The following is a 17566-nucleotide window of genomic DNA, read 5'->3' on the forward strand; positions in this document are numbered from 1 at the left end:
ATCCCAGGCACACAGTTTGGGGGGCCGGTCCATTTTTTCAGGCATCAGCAGGCGGGCCAGAGAGCACTCTTCCGGTCCGGGGTCCGGCAACCACTCTCCCCTCCTCTCTCTCCGCGCGCCCCCCCCCCCCCAATCCACATCAGGACTGTCCCGGGGTGGGTCCCTTCAGGGTGCTGGGAAGCCACGCGCCCTCACAAACTCAGCCTCCGCCTCGAGGCCGGCACAAGCGAGGCCTTTGTGGCGCCGCGGCCTCACCCCAGTGCTCCAGGCTGCAGTGGGCGTGGAACCAGACCTGCGGAGTGGCGCCTGGGTGGTCCCGGTGGTCGCCATGAAGACCTCACTGAGCTCCCCGCCACCCAAATGGTTCGCCCACAGCTTACACTCAAGTCGCCTCTCTTGCCAGAGGTTTCTTCCCTTTGACCCCGAGGGGGGCGGAACTGGGAGGGCCCCTTCCTCCCATTCGCTTCACTCAATCTGCCCGCTTGGGTCTCTAAGCTCCCTGCTGTGGGTGCCCGGCCCGCCACCACCTAGCCCCAGGTCAGCCTCGGAGCCCAGCGCGGTCCTGAGGGAAGGCGTGCGCCGCTGCCTGCAGCAGCAGTGCGAGCAGACGGTTCGGATCCTGCACGCCAAGGTGGCCCAGAAATCATACGGAAATGAGAAGAGGTAGGTCCTTCGGTGGCCCTCCAAGGTCCCCAGGACCCGCCTTTAGCCCTGTGGTCCCCCTCCCTGTTTAGAGTCTTTTCGCTTCCCCGGTGGTGCAGATGGTAAAGAGTCCACCTGTTAAAACAGGAGACACAAGAGACATGGGTTCAATCCCTGGGTCGGGAAGATCCCCTGAAGAAGGAAATGGCAGCTCACTCCAGTATTTTTTTGTCTAGAAAATTCCATGGACAGAGGAGCCTGGTAGGTTACAGTCTATGGGGTCAAACAGAGTCAGACATGACTGAGCACCCATATGCACGAAGGACCACACACAGAACCTAGAGAGGACTCAGGGCTCCAGTTCTTAGCCAATCAGCGGCCTTTCCCCCTCAGTCACCATCAGCCCCGCTTTGTTGATCAAAATCTGTGAATCTACAGTCCCCATTCACTCATTCACCCATTCATTCATTCTTTCATTCCACAACTGCCTACTGAGTGCTTATCATGTGTCAGGCTCTCTGGCACTGCTGGGCACCCAGGACACAGCTGGACAAGACAGATGCGATCACTGCCCTTGTGGCATCTTTGCTCTAGTGTGAGAGAGACAGACAATAAACACCTTACAAATCAGTGAAGAAGATGCTCCCAGATGGTGATGAGAGCTAGAAGGGAAACAGAATGGGGCAAGGTGAGAGAAACTGAAGGGCAGGGTTGTATTTAGCTAGCAAGGTCAAGGTGGTAGGAAGGCCTTTTAAGGAGATGACATTCGAACTAAGACTTGAATGTGAAAATGGAGCCGGACGGACGTCAGAAAGTCTGGGGGAAGCATGCTTTAATTAGAAGCAATGAAAAATGCAAAGACCTGGACTCGGTACTAACTTGGCCTGTTGGAGGCCAAAAGAAGTCAGAGTGGCTGAAATTAGAGAAGGAGAGGAATCATCATAGGAAGTGAAGTTGGAGAAGTAAGCAGGGGCCAGATCATGTAAGCACTTTGAATTTAAACCACTGGAGGATTAAGATAAGCAACATACTCTAAAAAAAGAAAAAAAAATCAATTTGGCTGTTGTGTGAAAAACAGGTCGAAGGTGGGTAGGAGTGGAAGCAGAGAGACCAGTGGGAGGCTGATGCAGTGGTCCAGGCAAATTGATGGCAGTTGGGACAAAGATGGAGGTGGTCAGAAGTCAATGGATTCTAAATATGTTTTAAAGGTGGTGGATAGGACTTACTGATGGATTGAGTGAGGAATGTGAAAAAAAGAAAAGAAAGATTCGGGTTATTAATGGGGTTCACAGTCGCGGAGAAACCTGGGGAGATGTGGGAGGAATCAAGGATTCCGTGGGCTTTCTGCTATCTTTGTGATGCCTCAAAGACAGGACACTCAAATGGAGATAGATATACGAGTCCGGCGCTTACATGTCTCTGCAGGTTCTTCTGCCCGCCGCCCTGTGTCTACCTCGCAGGTCCCGGTTGGAGGGTGAAGCCAGTGCCGGGCCAAGGTGAGGGCGGACTCCAGGGCGGCCGGGCGGCTCCGTTTACAAGGGGACCAGCCACTCTGTACGGCCCGGGAGCGGGGCGGTTCTCAGGCGCAGTCTCGCCGCGCCCTCTGGCGGCGAGAACTAAGCTTGCCTGGCTGACACCTGAGTGCTGCCAGAGCCGGCTCACATTCCTTTGCAGCCCACCAGTCCGGGGAGACTGGGCCCCTGGTCTGCGGTTACATGGGACTAGACGGCGCGTCCGGCAGCGCCGCCGAGACGCAGAAGTTGAATTTCGAAGAACAGCCGGACTCCAGGGTGAGAGCGCATGGCGGGAGGGGGGCAGTGGGGGTGGGTGAGCTGCGAATCCTTCTCCCAGCCTCACCTCTCCCTTGGAGGGGACCGGGGAGGAGAGGGGACTCCGTCACTCCCCCTGCAGGAGCCAAAAGATAGGTGGGAATGCGGAGAGACCAGGTTTCTGCCTTGAGGCTGAGCCCAAGAACTTGGACGTGTCATGTCACGTCCGACGGGGCGGGCGTCAGATAACTGGGGGAGGTTGGCTTATCCCGTGACTTAGGGCTGCGATGAGACGACCCCGTCCCCGCGAACCCGGTAGGAGTTCAGTTGCGCCAAGACTCTGTACATCTCGGACGCAGACAAGAGGAAGCACTTCCGACTGGTGTTGCGGCTCATGCTCCGAGGCGGCCGGGAGCTGGGCACCTTCCACAGCCGCCTCATCAAGGTCATCTCCAAGCCCTCGCAGAAGAAACAGTCGCTGAAAAACACCGACCGTGAGCGGGGGCGGGGCCTCGCCGCCGGGCGGGCTTGGGGAGGTGCCCCAGGTCTGCAAGCCGCTTGATTTGGGAAGAGGGAGGGAGAGAGGCCTGGGAGTCTGAGCCGAAAGCGGGGCCGGGTCTGGATGAGTGGGTGTGGCCTAGGTACCCAATTTGAGGTTGGGGGTCCCCAAAATAGCTGGCAGGTGCTGAACTAAAGACAAACTATAATAATAATAGGGCAGAGGAAATTCGGTTAAAAATATTTGTTCAGTGCCTGATGTGCATTGCAAGTGTCTGTTCTGGAGGAACAGCCTAGCCTAGCAGGGGAGAGACACACAGAACTGATCAAAGAGACAGTTGGAGATAAGTACTGCCCTGGATGCCAAGCGATAAACCCCGGGGCTAATGGGTTTGAAAATGCAGGGGGAAAAAGCCTGAATGACAATAACACCATCACCCTCCCTGGAAGATGGAAGGGAGAAGCTGGGGAAACAGGGCCTTTCTTGGCGGGCATGTACATTCATCACCCTGTTTGATGCTCATCCTTGTAAGGTGAGTGGTAGGTGAGGAAAATGAGATGCAGAACATCCATCCATTTGTTTAAGAAATGTTCCCTGGCAGCCCAGTGGTTAAGACTCTGTGGTTCCACTGTAGGGGACTCAGGCTTGATCCCTGGTTGGTGAACCCTAAGATCCTGTATGCCACTCAGTGGGACCAGAAAAAAGGAAAAGAAAAATGAAAAAAAAAAAAAGAAAAGAAATATTGGGGCCCATCACCTTCCAAATGACTTGCTTAGGCTTGCCCAGCTAGAAAAGTGGTCCAGCCAGCATTTGAACTTGAGTTGATGTGACTCAAGCCCACTCCCACCCCGCACCTTATTTACTTTCTGTTAAAAACGCTGAAGGATGTCTAAGATTCAGGTAGTGCTCTGGCTGGCCGCTGGTGTGAGGATAGGGCCAGGGAATGGTAAGGTTGATACAATGTGACGGGTTTAAGTGCAGATTCTGGAAGGAGGTGGCCTGGGTTTGAATTCTGGCTCTGCCGCTGCTGTGTGATCTTGAGGGAGTTGTTCTCTTGAGTAAAGATAATATTATCTACTGCAGAGGGTTGTTGAGAAGCAAAAGAGCTAACGCATGTTCAGCATTTAAAACAGTACCTGAAAAACAATAAACGTTCAGTTCAGTTCAGTTCAGTTGCTCAGTCGTGTCCGACTCTTTGGGACCCCATGAACTGCAGTACACCAGGCCTCCCTGTCCATCACCAACTCCCGGAGTCTACCTAAACCCATGTCCATTGAGTTGGTGATGCCATCCAGCCATCTCATCCTCTGTCTTCCCCTTCTCCTCCTGCCCCCAATCCTTCCCAGCATTAGGGTCTTTTCCACTGAGTCAACTCTTCACATGAGGTGGCCAAAGTATTGAAGTTTCAGCTTCAACATCAGTCCTTCCAATGAACACCCAGGACTGATCTCCTTTAGGATGGACTGGTTGAATCTTCTTGAAGTCCAAGGGACGCTCAAGAGTCTTCTCCAACACCACAGTTCAAAAGCATCAGTTCTTCGGTGCTCAGCTTTCATCACCGTCCAACTCTCACATCCATACATGACTACTGGAAAAACCATAGCCTTGACTAGACGGACCTTTGTTGGCAAAGTAATGTCTCTGCTTTTTAATATGCTATCCAGGTTGGTCATAACTTTCCTTCCAAGGAGTAAGCATCTTTTAATTTCATGGCTGCAGATCCACTATCTGCAGTGATTTGGGGAGCCCAAAACAAAGTCAGAACACTATGTGAACTGAGATTTCGGCACCATTCCCATGAGTATGGGACATAAGATCCATGATCTTAGTTTTCTGAATGTTGACTTTAAGGGGCCAACTTCACTCTCCTCTTTCAACTTTCACCAAGGGCTTTTTTAGTTTCCTTTTCACTTTCACTGCATATAAAGGGTGATGTTGTCTGCATATCTGAGGTTATCGATATTTCTCCTGGCAATCTTGATTCCAGCTTGGGCTTCATCCAGCCCAGCATTTCTCATGATGTACTCTGCATATAAGTTAAATAAGCAGGGTGACAATATACAGCCTTGGCGTACTCCTTTTCCTATTTGGAACCAGTCTGTTGTTCCATGTCCAGTTCTAACTGTTGCTTCCTGACCTGCATACAGGTTTCTCAAGAGGCAGGTCAGGTGGTCTGGTATTCCCATCTCTTTCAGTATTTTCCACAGTTTATTGTGATCCACACAGTCAAAGGCTTTGGCATAGTCAATAAGCAGAAATAGATGTTTTTCTTGAACTCTCTTGCTTTTTCTATGATCAAAGGGATGTTGACAATTTGATCTCTGTTTCCTCTGCCTTTTCTAATAAGGCACAAGCTTGAACATCTGGAAGTTCCGGTTCATAGTATTGCTCAGAGAGCCTGGCTTGAAAGAAATTTTGAGAGGCATGTACTTTCCAGCGTGTGAAGATGAGCCGCAATTGTGCAGGGTAGCGCTTTGGCATTCTTTGGCATTGCCCTTCTTTTAGGGACTGGAATGAAAGCGACCTTTTCCAGTTTGGGCACTGTTGGAGGTTTTCCAAATTTGCTGGCATATTGAGTGCAGCACTTTCACAGCATCATCTTTCAGGATTTGAAATAGCTCAACCGGAATTCCATCACCTCCACTAGCTTTGTTCATAGTGATGCTTTCTAAGCCCACTTGACTTCACATTCCAGGATGTCTGGCTCTAGGTGAGTGATCACACCATCGTGATTATCTGGGTCATGAAGATCTTTTTTGTAAAGTTCTTCTGGGTATTCTTGCCACCTCTTCTTAAAATCTTCTGCTTCTGTTAAGTCCATACCATTTCTGTCCTTATATTGAGCCCATCTTTGCATGAAATGTTCCCTTGGTATCTCTAATTTTCTTGAAGAGATCTCTAGTCTTTCCCATTATTTCCCTCTATTTCTTTGCATTGATCGCTGAGGAAGGCTTTCTTATCTCTCCTTGCTATTCTTTGGAACTCTGCATTCAGATGGGTATATCTTTCCTTTTCTCCTTTTCTTTTCACTTCTCTTCTTTTCACATCTATTTGTAAGCCCTCCTCAGACAGCCATTTTGCTTTTTTACATTTTTTCCCCATGGGGATGGTCTTAATCCCTGTCTCCTGTACAATGTCACGAACCTCCGTCCATAGTTCATCAGGCACTCTGTCTATCAGATCTAGTCCCTTAAATCTATTTCTCACTTCCACTGTATAATCCTAAGGGATTTGCTTTAGGTCATACCTGAATGGTCTAGTGGTTTTCCCTACTTTCTTCAATTTAAGTCTGAATTTGGCAATAAGGAGTTCATGATCTGAGCCACAGTCAGCTCCTGGTCTCGTTTTTGCTGACTGTATAGAGCGTCTCCATCTTTGGCTGCAAAGAATATAATCAATCTGATTTCGGTGTTGACCATCTGGTGATGTCCATGTGTAGAGTCTTCTCTTGTGTTGTTGGAAGAGGGTGTTTGCTATGACCAGTGCGTTCTCTTGGCAAAACTCTATGAGCCTTTGCCCTGCTTCATTCTGTACTTCAAGGTCAAATTTGCCTGTTACTCCAGGTGTTTCTTGACTTCCTACTTTTGCATTCCAGTCCCCTACAATAAACGTTAGCTATCATCATTATGACAGTGGATGGGAACTTGGGTTAAGTATACATTGAAGACCTACAGTATGCCTAGCACTGTGAGGGAAGAATGGGTGATGACCCAGTTCTTTCTCCCCAGTTGCTCAAAATCCAATCAGAAAGCAGAATGGTGGCTCTGAATCTGTGCTAAAGGCCAAAAGAGTTCAATATTAAACCATAGAAATACACTGCTATTTCACACCACATGCCTTTTGCTTATACAGTCTCCTGAGCACCTCCTACCTACCTCATCCTCCCCAGCTGAGAGTATAACCTCCTCCAGGAAGCCTTCTGGAACCCAGCCAGCCCTTACTACATCCTACTGAAAGTTTTTGTTTATTCCCTGTCCCCACTCTGAGACTGTGAACTCCTCCAGAGCAAAACTAAGTCTAATTCACCCTTTGGTGCCTGGCACCCAGCGTAGGGCAGGCCATCAAGCAGGCATTTAGTAACTACTTGATAAAATTCTGTTTTTCGTGCCCAGGCAGTGAAAAGGACCAGACCAAGGTATAGAAGCAGTGTTACAGCAGGTGCTAGATAAGTAGCCGTGAGACAATAAATGGCTAGTGTGTCTGGGAATTTGAGGCAGATTGGCTCAGGGGACAGAGGGTGGGAACTTCACTGGCAATTCCAAGGGGCCAAGCCAGGCCTGGGCACTGACTCTACTTCTTCCCCTCGCAGTGTGCATATCCTCGGGCTCGAAGGTCTCCCTCTTCAACCGCCTGCGCTCCCAGACAGTCTCCACGCGCTACCTCTCTGTGGAGGACGGGGATTTTGTGGCCAGTGCACGCCAATGGGCTGCCTTCACTCTCCACCTGGGTAATCCCACCAGCAGGCCCGGAGCTGGGCACTTCACAGGCATTCACTTATTTAATCTTCACCACAACTGGCCCAGGGAAGTAAATGTTGCCCCATGGAACCGAGGCTCACAGACACCAAAAGACTTGTCAAAAGTCCTAGTGAGTCAGAAACTGAATCCAGCCCTTCCCCCTGACTCAGCCCCTGCCCCCAGGGCACAGGCATTCTCAAGGATGGGCCACAGGGGGTTTCTCCAGGCTGAGAATTTTCAGCCTGAGCTGCCTCTCCGTGTGCCGACCCCGCCCTTAAGACCCACGTGCGACACGAGGCGGAGTCAGAGGCAACAGGATTTGGGACAGAAGCTTAGGACCCCTGAAGCCCTCCTGCCTTCTGTTTATTCCTCAGCTGATGAACACTGTTCCCAGGGGGACTTCCCGCCTCGAGAGGGCTACGTCCGCTACGGCTCCCTGGTGCAGCTCGTCTGCACGGTCACTGGCATCACCCTACCTCCGATGGTATGGGAAGGGAGGGCACAGCTGACGGGTCACCCCAGATCCATCCACAAGGGAAGGGCTGAGGGTGAGCACCCAAAGCATGATGACCCCTATCCTCACTGGGGACACTCAGCATTTGTGGGACTGTGTGGAGGTCAAGGGCTGTCATGGTAGCGGGGAGGATATGCCAGCAATATGCTAGCATTCCGCATGGCTATCGGGGTAGCAGAGAGCTGGCTGGGAGGGCAGCCTGTGGGCACCCAGGCACCCTGCTGCCACACCTCCCCCACACTTCTGCCGTAGATCATCCGCAAAGTAGCCAAACAGTGTGCCCTCCTCGACGTGGATGAGCCCATCTCCCAGCTCCACAAGTGTGCATTCCAGTTTACTGGTGATCATCCAGGAGGAGGCGGCACCTACTTATGTCTCGCTACAGAGAAGGTGGTGCAGTTTCAGGTGAGAAGCAGAGCAGGTGAGAAGCAGAGACTCTCAGCACCAAGCATCCCAGAAAATCAGAACGGCAAAGAACAGTAGGATATAAGATCACCATTATCATCACCATCGTGGTTGCTACTCACCAAGCAACACTGCCTCCTATGGAATGTTAGACATGAAGACTATCAGGATAGAATCAGAGAATGTAGAAAAAATAGTAATAGTAGCATTGAGCAATGCTCCTTCCCAAAGGCTAGTAAAGTCATAGAATGTTGTGATATAAAATTATAGGGGAATTCCGTGGTGGTCCAGTGGCTACGACTCTGCACTTCTACCGCAGGGGGCCGGGGTTCCATTCTTGGTCTGAGAACTAAGATCCCACAAGCCCGGAGGCACGTGGCTAAGAAAAAAAAAATTGTAGAATGTAGATAAAAATCAGCAATAAATAGTAGTTTTGAGTATTACTGAGCAAAGATGAATCATGGAATGTTAAGACATAGGATTGTCAAATATGAAAAACTGCTATTATTATTAAGCAATACAAAGAACATTATCATGGAATGTTGAGATAAAATCATAATATGTAGAAAATCACATTATTATTGAGCAATAATCCTTCCAAAAGCATTTTAAAGTGTTGGAATGTTTAGGGCACAGGATTGCGCAATATTTTTCTTTCTTTTTTTTTTTAATGGAATTCTAGAATTCTAAGAACAGAGATCTTTAGAAACCAGCTAGTCCAGCGAGCTGAGGTAACTCTAAATAGAGAAATTAAATGTTAGTCCAAGTTCGCAGGGCAGGTAAACCGCAGAGCCCAGCACTGGAACGTTAGGAATGCGGCCGCACCGGCCTTGCGCCGCTGGCTGCGCTGATGGCCACCCGTGTCCGCAGCTTCTTCTCCATCCCCTCCGGTCTCCCCTCAGGCTTCCCCCTGCCCCAGGGAGGCCAACAGAGCGCTGCTCAACGACAGCTCTTGCTGGACCATCATCGGCACCGAGTCGGTGGAATTCTCCTTCAGCACCAGCCTGGCGTGTACCCGGGAGCCGGTCACTCCCGTGCCGCTCATCAGCACCCTCGAGGTGAATCCGGGCGCAGCGGGGCGCTGGCGGGCGTGGATCCTGACTGCTCTGGGCGGGGTGGGAGTGTAGGCGAGGGAGAGCAGTGAGCTCTCAGCAACCCACCCCCGTCCCCCCCCCCCTCCCCGCTTCTCCCACACCCCTTGGTCTCACCCTCCCCCAGCTGAGTGGCGGGGGCGACGTGGCCACCCTGGAGCTCCACGGTGAGAACTTCCACGCGGGGCTCAAGGTGTGGTTCGGGGACGTGGAGGCCGAAACCATGTACAGGTATTGGGGGAGGGGGGGCGGTTCCCTGTCTCCCAGAGAACGGAGCTGGTGGGGAGGGGGTGCCTGCCATCAGCATCGCTGCTGCCCTGACCTCGTTGCCCGACCCCCAGGAGCCCGCGGTCCCTGGTTTGTGTGGTACCCGACGTAGCCGTCTTCGGCAGCGACTGGCGCTGGCTGCGCACACCCATCACAGTGCCCGTGAGCCTCGTGCGCACCGACGGCCTTTTCTACCCCAGCGCCTTCTCCTTCACCTACACGCCGGAGTACAGCGCGCGGCCGGGGGCCCCGGGCGCCCCAGGCGCCCCGGCGGCGCCCGCTGCTGACGCCGACGCGCTCCTGGAGAGCATCCATCACGAGTTCACGCGCACCAACTTCCACCTCTTCATCCAGACGTAGCAGGAGCGGCCTGGACGCTGAGACCTGGGCCGGAGCCGGTTTTCTGGGTCCTGAGCCCTGCCCTCCGCCTCGGTGCGGCGCAAGTGAAGACTGCAGGCCGACTTGCAGAAAGCTCTCGCCCTAGAAACCTGGCCCTGCGGGTCTTTCACCAGTTACTCCCTCGTCTTCTTCCGTCTAGGAAGACTCCGCCTGAGTGAAGCTCCCTTTGTATCGGGTCAGGAGCGTGCCTTTCTCTGTCATCGTCTTTTGTCTTTTTCACTCCCACACAGTCTCTCCCGCAGTAACTGTAGTTTTGCCTTTTTTTTTTTTTTTTTGGCCATGCCACATGGCCTGTGGGATCTTAATTCCCAGACCAGGAATGGAACCCGCTCTCCATGCGGTGGAAGTGCAGAGTCTTAGCCCCTGGACCGCCAGAGAGTTCCCTGTAGATCTCTCTTCTCTGTGCATCCCTGCGCCTGCATCTTTGTGTCTCTCCAGCTCTCTCTGGGCCTGGTATACAGTTTCACACACTGTGAAAAGCCTAGCCTAGAGCGTTGACCCTCCAGGCAGCTGTGTCTTCCCTGAAAGAGGAAACGGGTAGTTTCACACACAGGGGCATGGGGCATGGGCTCATGCTTGCCCTGCTGGCCCTGAAGCACCAGGCCCTGCCTTGAATACTGGGTCCCACTCCAAGCACCAAGTCCCTTCTGGAGCATGGGGAACCTGTGCTGAAGTGCTGACTTCCACCCTGTAGTACAAAGCTCAGTCCTCTCCTTAGTCTTCTTCTGGCTGGAGCCAGGCACAGTACCCATGCAGATGTTTGCCCTCTGGTCCACAACTCTGGTGGCTGGGCAGGTCCCTGGGGCAGTGGTCAGGTCTTGCCATCTTAATTATCTACCCAGGCATCTCTTTCGCAGGACCAGTAAGATGCAGTCAGTCCTAAGGGTTGGAGATTGCTCTGCTGTGTTGGCATCAACTCCCAACCAGGGCAGAGTCTGATCTGTATGACCCACCTGCCCCTAGAGGGAGGTGCCCCAGTGTGCTTCCCTCCACATATGCACAGAGCAGAGGACCACATGTGTGGTGGAGCAGATAACTCACATTTGTGATAATTCCTGGAGTAGCAACGGGGGTTCAGAGGTAGCCAGCATCCCTGAGCCCCTGTCCCTGCTCTGGGTACCACCTGCTGCCTCTGGGCAGGCCTAGGGGCAACCACAAGACACAAAACAAAACTTGCGCAGGACAACTCTAAGCAGAACTCCCAGGATCTGCTGGGCAATAATCAAGTCGCAAGAATAAGTTATTTGGATGGAGCCCAAGGATAAAATTGCAATTTATCACCGCCCAGACTCTCCACCCTCTGCCAAATGTGTGCCCCACAGGGAGGGTCCTGACTCGGGCTGTGGAAACTATGACACAGATATCATAGGTGCCAGCTACTTGTACCAGCCCCTGGGGGTGCTGAAAGGGAGAACTGGTCTGAAATGTGGGTCAAAGGCTCTCACCCCTCTGGGCCTTTCTTTAAGCTCTAAGTTCATTTCCTGAGATGCTTTCCCCAGAACATGGAAACCCCCTGTGAAAAAGAAGAAGCTGGTATTTCCCAAGGAGGCAAAATGGGCTTTGCTCTTAGAGTCCTCAAAGTGTTCGCTAAGTTCTGTTCTCTGCCATCAGCAGGCTGAAACCCACAGTGATGGGAAAGAGAAGCTTGTCCAGAGTCTGCCATGGCCCCTGAGAGTGGATCCTGGCGGAGGAACCCAGGGAACAAAAGGATGGAAAATGTCCTCCACGTGAGGGCCTGTCCCAGGAGAGTTTGAGCTCACTGCCCTGTGAAATTGAAACAGGAAGTCACTTGTAAAGAGCCTAAGAGGTTTCAAAACATATCACGTGGGGAGTTGGGGCTCAAGGGCCTTTCCAGTTCTGCCCTCAAGAACTTCCTCCACCACTCCACCAGGCAGGAGTCCCGGAGGCCAAGGACCTAGGTTGGTCTGAAAGCCCAGCCATGCAGCTCTATTTTTTGCCTTGCCCTCAGGACACTCCCCGGAGAAGGCAATGGCACCCCACTCCAGTACTCTTGCCTGGAAAATCCCATGGACTGAGGAGCCTGGTAGGCTACAATCCATGGGGTCGTGAAGAGTCAGGCACGACTGAGCGACTTCACTTTCACTTTTCACTTTCATGCATTGGAGAAGGAAATGGCAACCCACTCCAGTGTTCTTGCCTGGAGAATCCCAGGGATGGGGGAGCCTGGTGGGCTGCCGTCTATGGGGTCACACAGAGGTGGACACAACTGAAGCAACTTAGCAGCAGCAGCAGCAGAACACTCCCAGACCCTTGGTCCCACCTATGAAAGTCTGTGCCTTCAGAGCTCCAACCCTGGCCTGTCTTCTGAGTTTCAGCTGCTGGACTGTCCTGGGAGGTCTTCTCTCCCCCAAGCCTGAATCTGTCTAACATCAAACTCCCCTCCCTCTCCATCTCCCTTGCTAGAAGAGGCTTCCTCCTCCGCTCCACTACTGTTCGGTTCTCCAAACTCAGACAGTCCCTTCTTCGAGATTTCCCTAATTCAGGACTTCCCTGGTGGTCCAGTGGGTAAGAATCCATCTGCCAATGCAGAGAACAGGGGTTCGATCCCTGGTCCGGGAAGATCCCACATGCTGCAGGGCAACTAAACCTGTGCGCCACAACTACTGAGCCTGCACTCTAGAGCTATTGCTCTGCAACGAGAGAAGCCACCGCAGTGAGAAGCCCGCACACCACAACTAGAGAAAGCCCGCGTGCAGCAGCAATGAAGACCCAGCGTAGCCAAAAAATAATTCCTTAATTAGACTTAATATGGTGATTGTTTCACACTATATTCAAATATTGCATTATTATGTTGTACACAGAAACTAATATAATGCTATATGTAAAAAAAAAAAAAAAAGATTTCCCCAAGGCAAGACTACATAATTTGCAGGCCCAGGGCAAAATGAAAATATATAACCCTTTGTTCAAAAATTATTAAGACTTTCAAGACAGCGATAGCAACATGAAATCAAGGCAGGGCCCTGCCAAGCACAGGTTCTTGTGTGCCTGTCAAGGTCACAAGCCCATGAAGCTGGCTCTGGCCCCAGGCTTTCCATCTCATTTTCCCATAGAATCCCACTAGAACCATGTACTGCCCACCTTGGATCAAAGGGCTTTATGTACACATCAATTGTCCCCTCTAGACTGTGAGCTTCATGTGGGAAGGAGCTCATCCTGGTGTGACCTAGGAGGTGCATTGCAACTCTTGAACACTGAATAAGTGCTAAATGAATACCAAACAGCATGGGATTGTATTCAGTTCATTTCAGTCACTCAATCGTGTCCGACTCTTTGCGACCCCATGAACCGCAGCACGCCAGGCCTCCCTGTCCATCACCAGCTCCTGGAGTCCACTCAAACCCATGTCCATCGAGTCGGTGATGCCATCCAACCATCTCATTCTCTGTCGTCCCCTTCTCCTCCTGCCCTCAATCTTTCCCAGCATCGGGGTCTTTTCAAATGAGTCAGCTCTTCGCATCAGGTGGCCAAAGTATTGGGAGTTTCAGCTTCAATATCAGTCCTTCCAAGGAACACCCAGGACTGATCTCCTTTAGGATGGACTGGTTGGATCTCCTTGCAGTCCAAGGGACTCTTAAGAGTCTTCTCCAACACCACAGTTCAAAAGCATCAATTCTTCTGTGTTCAGCTTTCTTTATAGTCCAACTCGCACAACTGTATTGGCAGGTATTAAATTTGGATTTTGCAAGTGCAATGTGAATCCAGCAGGTGGCACTGTTGTCCTCCCAAGCATTGAGTCTTCATTTATTTATAGTTAAATAGTTCAGATCCTTAATCACTTTTTCATGTTCTCAGGATCAGAACAGAGGTGAGAGTCATTGCTGTCCTCCATATTTCATCCTCATTTTACAGGTGGGGAAACCGAGGCTCTGAGAGAGAAGACCCAGGAAACAGAGCAGGCTGATGGCAGCGTCTGATTTGAATCCTATACTTCTGATGAAAACTCTGGGGCTCTGAGATTCTTTTAATTTTCTGTTTAATAGTCTTTAATACTCTTAGTTCCCTGTTATGTGTAGGTAGCATAGGTGTGTGTTACAAAGGGCGGGATTGGGGGTAGGGAGTAGATGGGATACATAGTGTATTCTTGCTGTGAATAAGGTCAAAATCTCCGTTCCCCAAATCTCCCAATTTACCAGCTCTCATTCTGCCTGAGAGCCCAGTGGGGGAAAAAAAAACAGCAAGTCTTTCAGTTTATGTCTTCTGGGAACATTGAACTTTGAGTTTCTCTCTCTCTTCTGTTTCTTTGAAGTTGAGTTTCTTTAAATAGAAAGTCATCATGACCACAGTGTGGGTAATATTCTCAGACACCTTCCTCCCTGGGGAGGATGCCGACGGCTGTGGGCACAGACCATGAAGATGGCAGAGGAGAGAGGAAGTGGCTTTAAGGGGAATGAAACCAGCAGGGTGATGTCTCCTGAGTTTTGCAACATCAGCCCTGACCATATTCACCCAAAAAGGCTCAGACCTGGCTCTGTTCCAGACCCCAAGGGACAAAGGCAGGGTGGACGGCCGTGCCACAACAATGATTTCAGTGGTAAATCGGTGAACACCTGTTACAACCGGTTGCTTGCTCCCTGGGGTGGGGGAGGAGCAGGTAAATTTCGGGGGTGAGGGTGGGGTAAAGGCAGAACCTTGGGACCAAGTTTTTTATGGACTCACTGGTGCTAGAATCTTAAAGTGGGACCCACTCTGCCAAGTTCATCCCAAGCCCCTATCAGGTTCTAAGCATCCCCTCCCCACCCTGGCTGGTGTCTGTAAATACATACCCCTAGCACCCCATCCTGGGTGGGAGTATCCTGGACTCAGCTGGTTTTGTGGTTCCTGACTTACCACGGTTCCAATTATGATTGTTTTCGCTTTACCCGGTGAGAAAGCAATACGCATTCAGTAGAAAACGTACTTCAAACTCTGATCTTTTTCTGGGCTGGTGATAGGCGGCCTGGTCTTCTCTCCTGATGTTAGGGCCGTGGCAATGAGCCTCGGTTTTTGGTCCACCAGGTGACTGTGAGGGTAAGCAGCTGATAAACTGAAAACCATTCTGTTTTTCACTTTCATTACAGAATTAATAAATTACATGAGAGATTCAACACTTTAGTATTAAATAGGCCTTGTGTTAGATGATTTTGACCAACTCTAGGCTAATGTAAGTGTTCTGAGTACATTTAAGGTGGGCTAGAATGGCATCGGAGAAGGCAATGGCACCCCACTCCACTACTCTTGCCTGGAAAATCCCATGGATGGAGGAGCCTGGTGGGCTGCAGTCCATGGGGTCGCGAAGAGTCGGACATGATTGAGCGACTTCACTTTTCACTTTCATGCTTTGGAGAAGGAAATGGCAACCCACTCTAGTGTTCTTGCCTGGAGAATCCCAGGGATGGGGAAGCCTAGTGGGCTGCCGTCTATGGGGTCGTACAGAGTCGGACATGACTGATGTGACTTAGCAGCAGCAGAATAGCATCAGGGCTTCCCAGCTGGCACTAGTAAAGAATCACCTACCAATGCATGAGACAGACGTAAGAGACGCAGGTTCGAACCCTGGAGGAGGAAATGGCAACCCACTCCAGTGTTCTTGCCTGAAGAATCCCATGGACAGAGGAGCCTGATGGGCTACAGTCTGTAGGGTCGCAGAATCGGACATGACTGAAGTGACTTAGCATGCATGCACACAGGATTGCATCACCGACTCAATGGACATGAATTTGAGCAAACTCCAGGGGACAGTGGACGTCAGAGGAACCTGGTATGCTTTAGTCCATGAGATTGCAAAGAGTCGGACACGATTTAGTAACTGAACAACAAAAGCTAAGCAAGTATGTTTTCCTTGTGGCTCAGCTGGTAAAGAATCCGCTTGCAATGTGGGAGACCTGGATTCCATCCCTGGGTTGGAAAAATCCCCCGGAGAAAGAAAAAGCTACCCACTCCAGTATTCTGGCCTGGGATATTCCATGGACTATATAGTTCATGGGGCTGCAAAGAGTCGGACAAGACTGAGTGACTTTCGCTTGGTAGGTTAGGTGAAATAAATACATTTTCAGCTTCAATTATTTTCAACTTATGATGGATTTATTGGGACATAGCCCCACTGTAGGTCAAGAAAGATGTGTATGTACATACACAATATGTATTATGCATACCTTCCCTTCTCCTCACACTAATTATGTGTATGTATTTTCAGAGGGGTCACCTTAAAATGAACAAATGCAGAGCTGACAGCGACTTTTCAGATAATGGCCAAGAAGTGTGAACACTAGTTGTGTGACTTTGTCTGGTTCAAGGCACTTAACCCCTTTGTGCCTCGGCTTTCTCTTCTGTAAATGGGGAAAATAGGATGGTTTCATAAGATGTCGTGAGAAATAAGTGAACCAGTTTATACGGACTAGTCTTTGCCATTGTTATTTCAGAAGAACATTTTAAAAATTTCAAATATTTATTTTTATTTGTCTGTATAGGCTCTTATTTGTGGCATGTCGGAGCTTTTGTTGCGGCATGTGCAATCTAGTTCCCTAATCAGGAATGGACCTGGGCCCCCTGCATTGGGAACATGGAGTTTTAGCCACTGGACCACCAAGGAATTCCCCAGAAGCACTTTTAGAGACGATCCAAACACTGCAGGCTTCCTCCAATGTACAGATGAGGAGTTTGATGGTCCAGAGGAGGTAAGTGAGAGGGGCTTTCCTGGTGGCTCTGATAATAAAGAATCTTCCTGCGTTGCAGGAGACACGGGTTCGATCCTTGGCTTGGGAAGATCCCTGGAGAAGGGAATGGCTACCCACTCCATATTCTAGCCTGGATAACAGAGGAGGTAAGTGAACTTCCTGTATTTGTTTTCTCTGTTAGGTAACTAATTACCACAAACATAGCAGGTTGTAACCACACTTTTTATTGTCCCACAGTTTCCATGGGTCAGGAGTCCAAGCACAGCTTGGCTGGGTCGTCTACTGAAGGGCTCCCTAGGCTGTCATCAAGGGGTCAGTCCGGGCTGCAGTCTCTCCGAGGCACATGGTTGTTGGAAGAATCCATGTCCTCGTAGCTGTAGACCTCATGGCAGCTTGCTTGTTCAGGGCCAACAAGGGAGCATCACTCTCTTCAGGAAGGTTCCAGACCCTCTTTTACATATCTTCAACTGTTTTCCTTTAGCCATGGACTTTATTGTCTGAATATTTGCAACTATTATTCTACACACAAATTTAATTTCTTACAAAACTCTATGTTGCATATTGGTAGGTCACTTCACTCTGCATTTTATGCCACATTTCCATCAAGTATTTCCCTGAGTCAAAATCTGCCTGGTTGTGGTGGTTGTCGTTCAGTTGTTGTTTCCTCGCTCAGTTGTGTTCAACTCTTTGTGACCCCAAGGACTGTAGCCTGCTGGGCTCCTCTGTCCGTGGGATTTTTCAGGCAAGCATACTGGAGTGGGCTGCCGTTTCCTTCCCCAGGGGCTCTTTCCCACCCAGGGATGGGACCCACGTCTTCTACATTGGCAGGCGAATTCTTTAGCGCTG

The 17566-nt window shown here is 50.5% G+C and overlaps 1 protein-coding gene across 2 annotated transcripts; it reads left to right on the plus strand.

Moving 5' to 3' along the window:
- Nucleotides 1–72: 72 nt before the first annotated feature.
- RBPJL (recombination signal binding protein for immunoglobulin kappa J region like) lies at nt 73–12134 on the plus strand. 2 transcript variants are annotated; one of them, XM_043479943.1, is made up of 10 exons: nt 73–663; nt 2068–2138; nt 2317–2432; nt 2731–2905; nt 7220–7357; nt 7742–7851; nt 8134–8286; nt 9189–9344; nt 9505–9608; nt 9719–12134. In XM_043479943.1, the coding sequence occupies exons 1-10, from the start codon at nt 329–331 to the stop codon at nt 10002–10004; spliced, it is 1644 nt and encodes a 547-aa protein (XP_043335878.1). In that variant the 5' UTR covers nt 73–328; the 3' UTR covers nt 10005–12134. The 2 variants fall into 2 exon arrangements, with proteins under 2 accessions (XP_043335878.1, XP_043335877.1); XM_043479942.1 differs by having other exon boundaries at nt 7220–7851.
- Nucleotides 12135–17566: the final 5432 nt, after the last annotated feature.

The sequence above is a fragment of the Cervus canadensis genome, chromosome 10 (genome assembly GCF_019320065.1).
Source record: "Cervus canadensis isolate Bull #8, Minnesota chromosome 10, ASM1932006v1, whole genome shotgun sequence".
NCBI classification, from domain to species: Eukaryota; Metazoa; Chordata; class Mammalia; order Artiodactyla; family Cervidae; genus Cervus; species Cervus canadensis.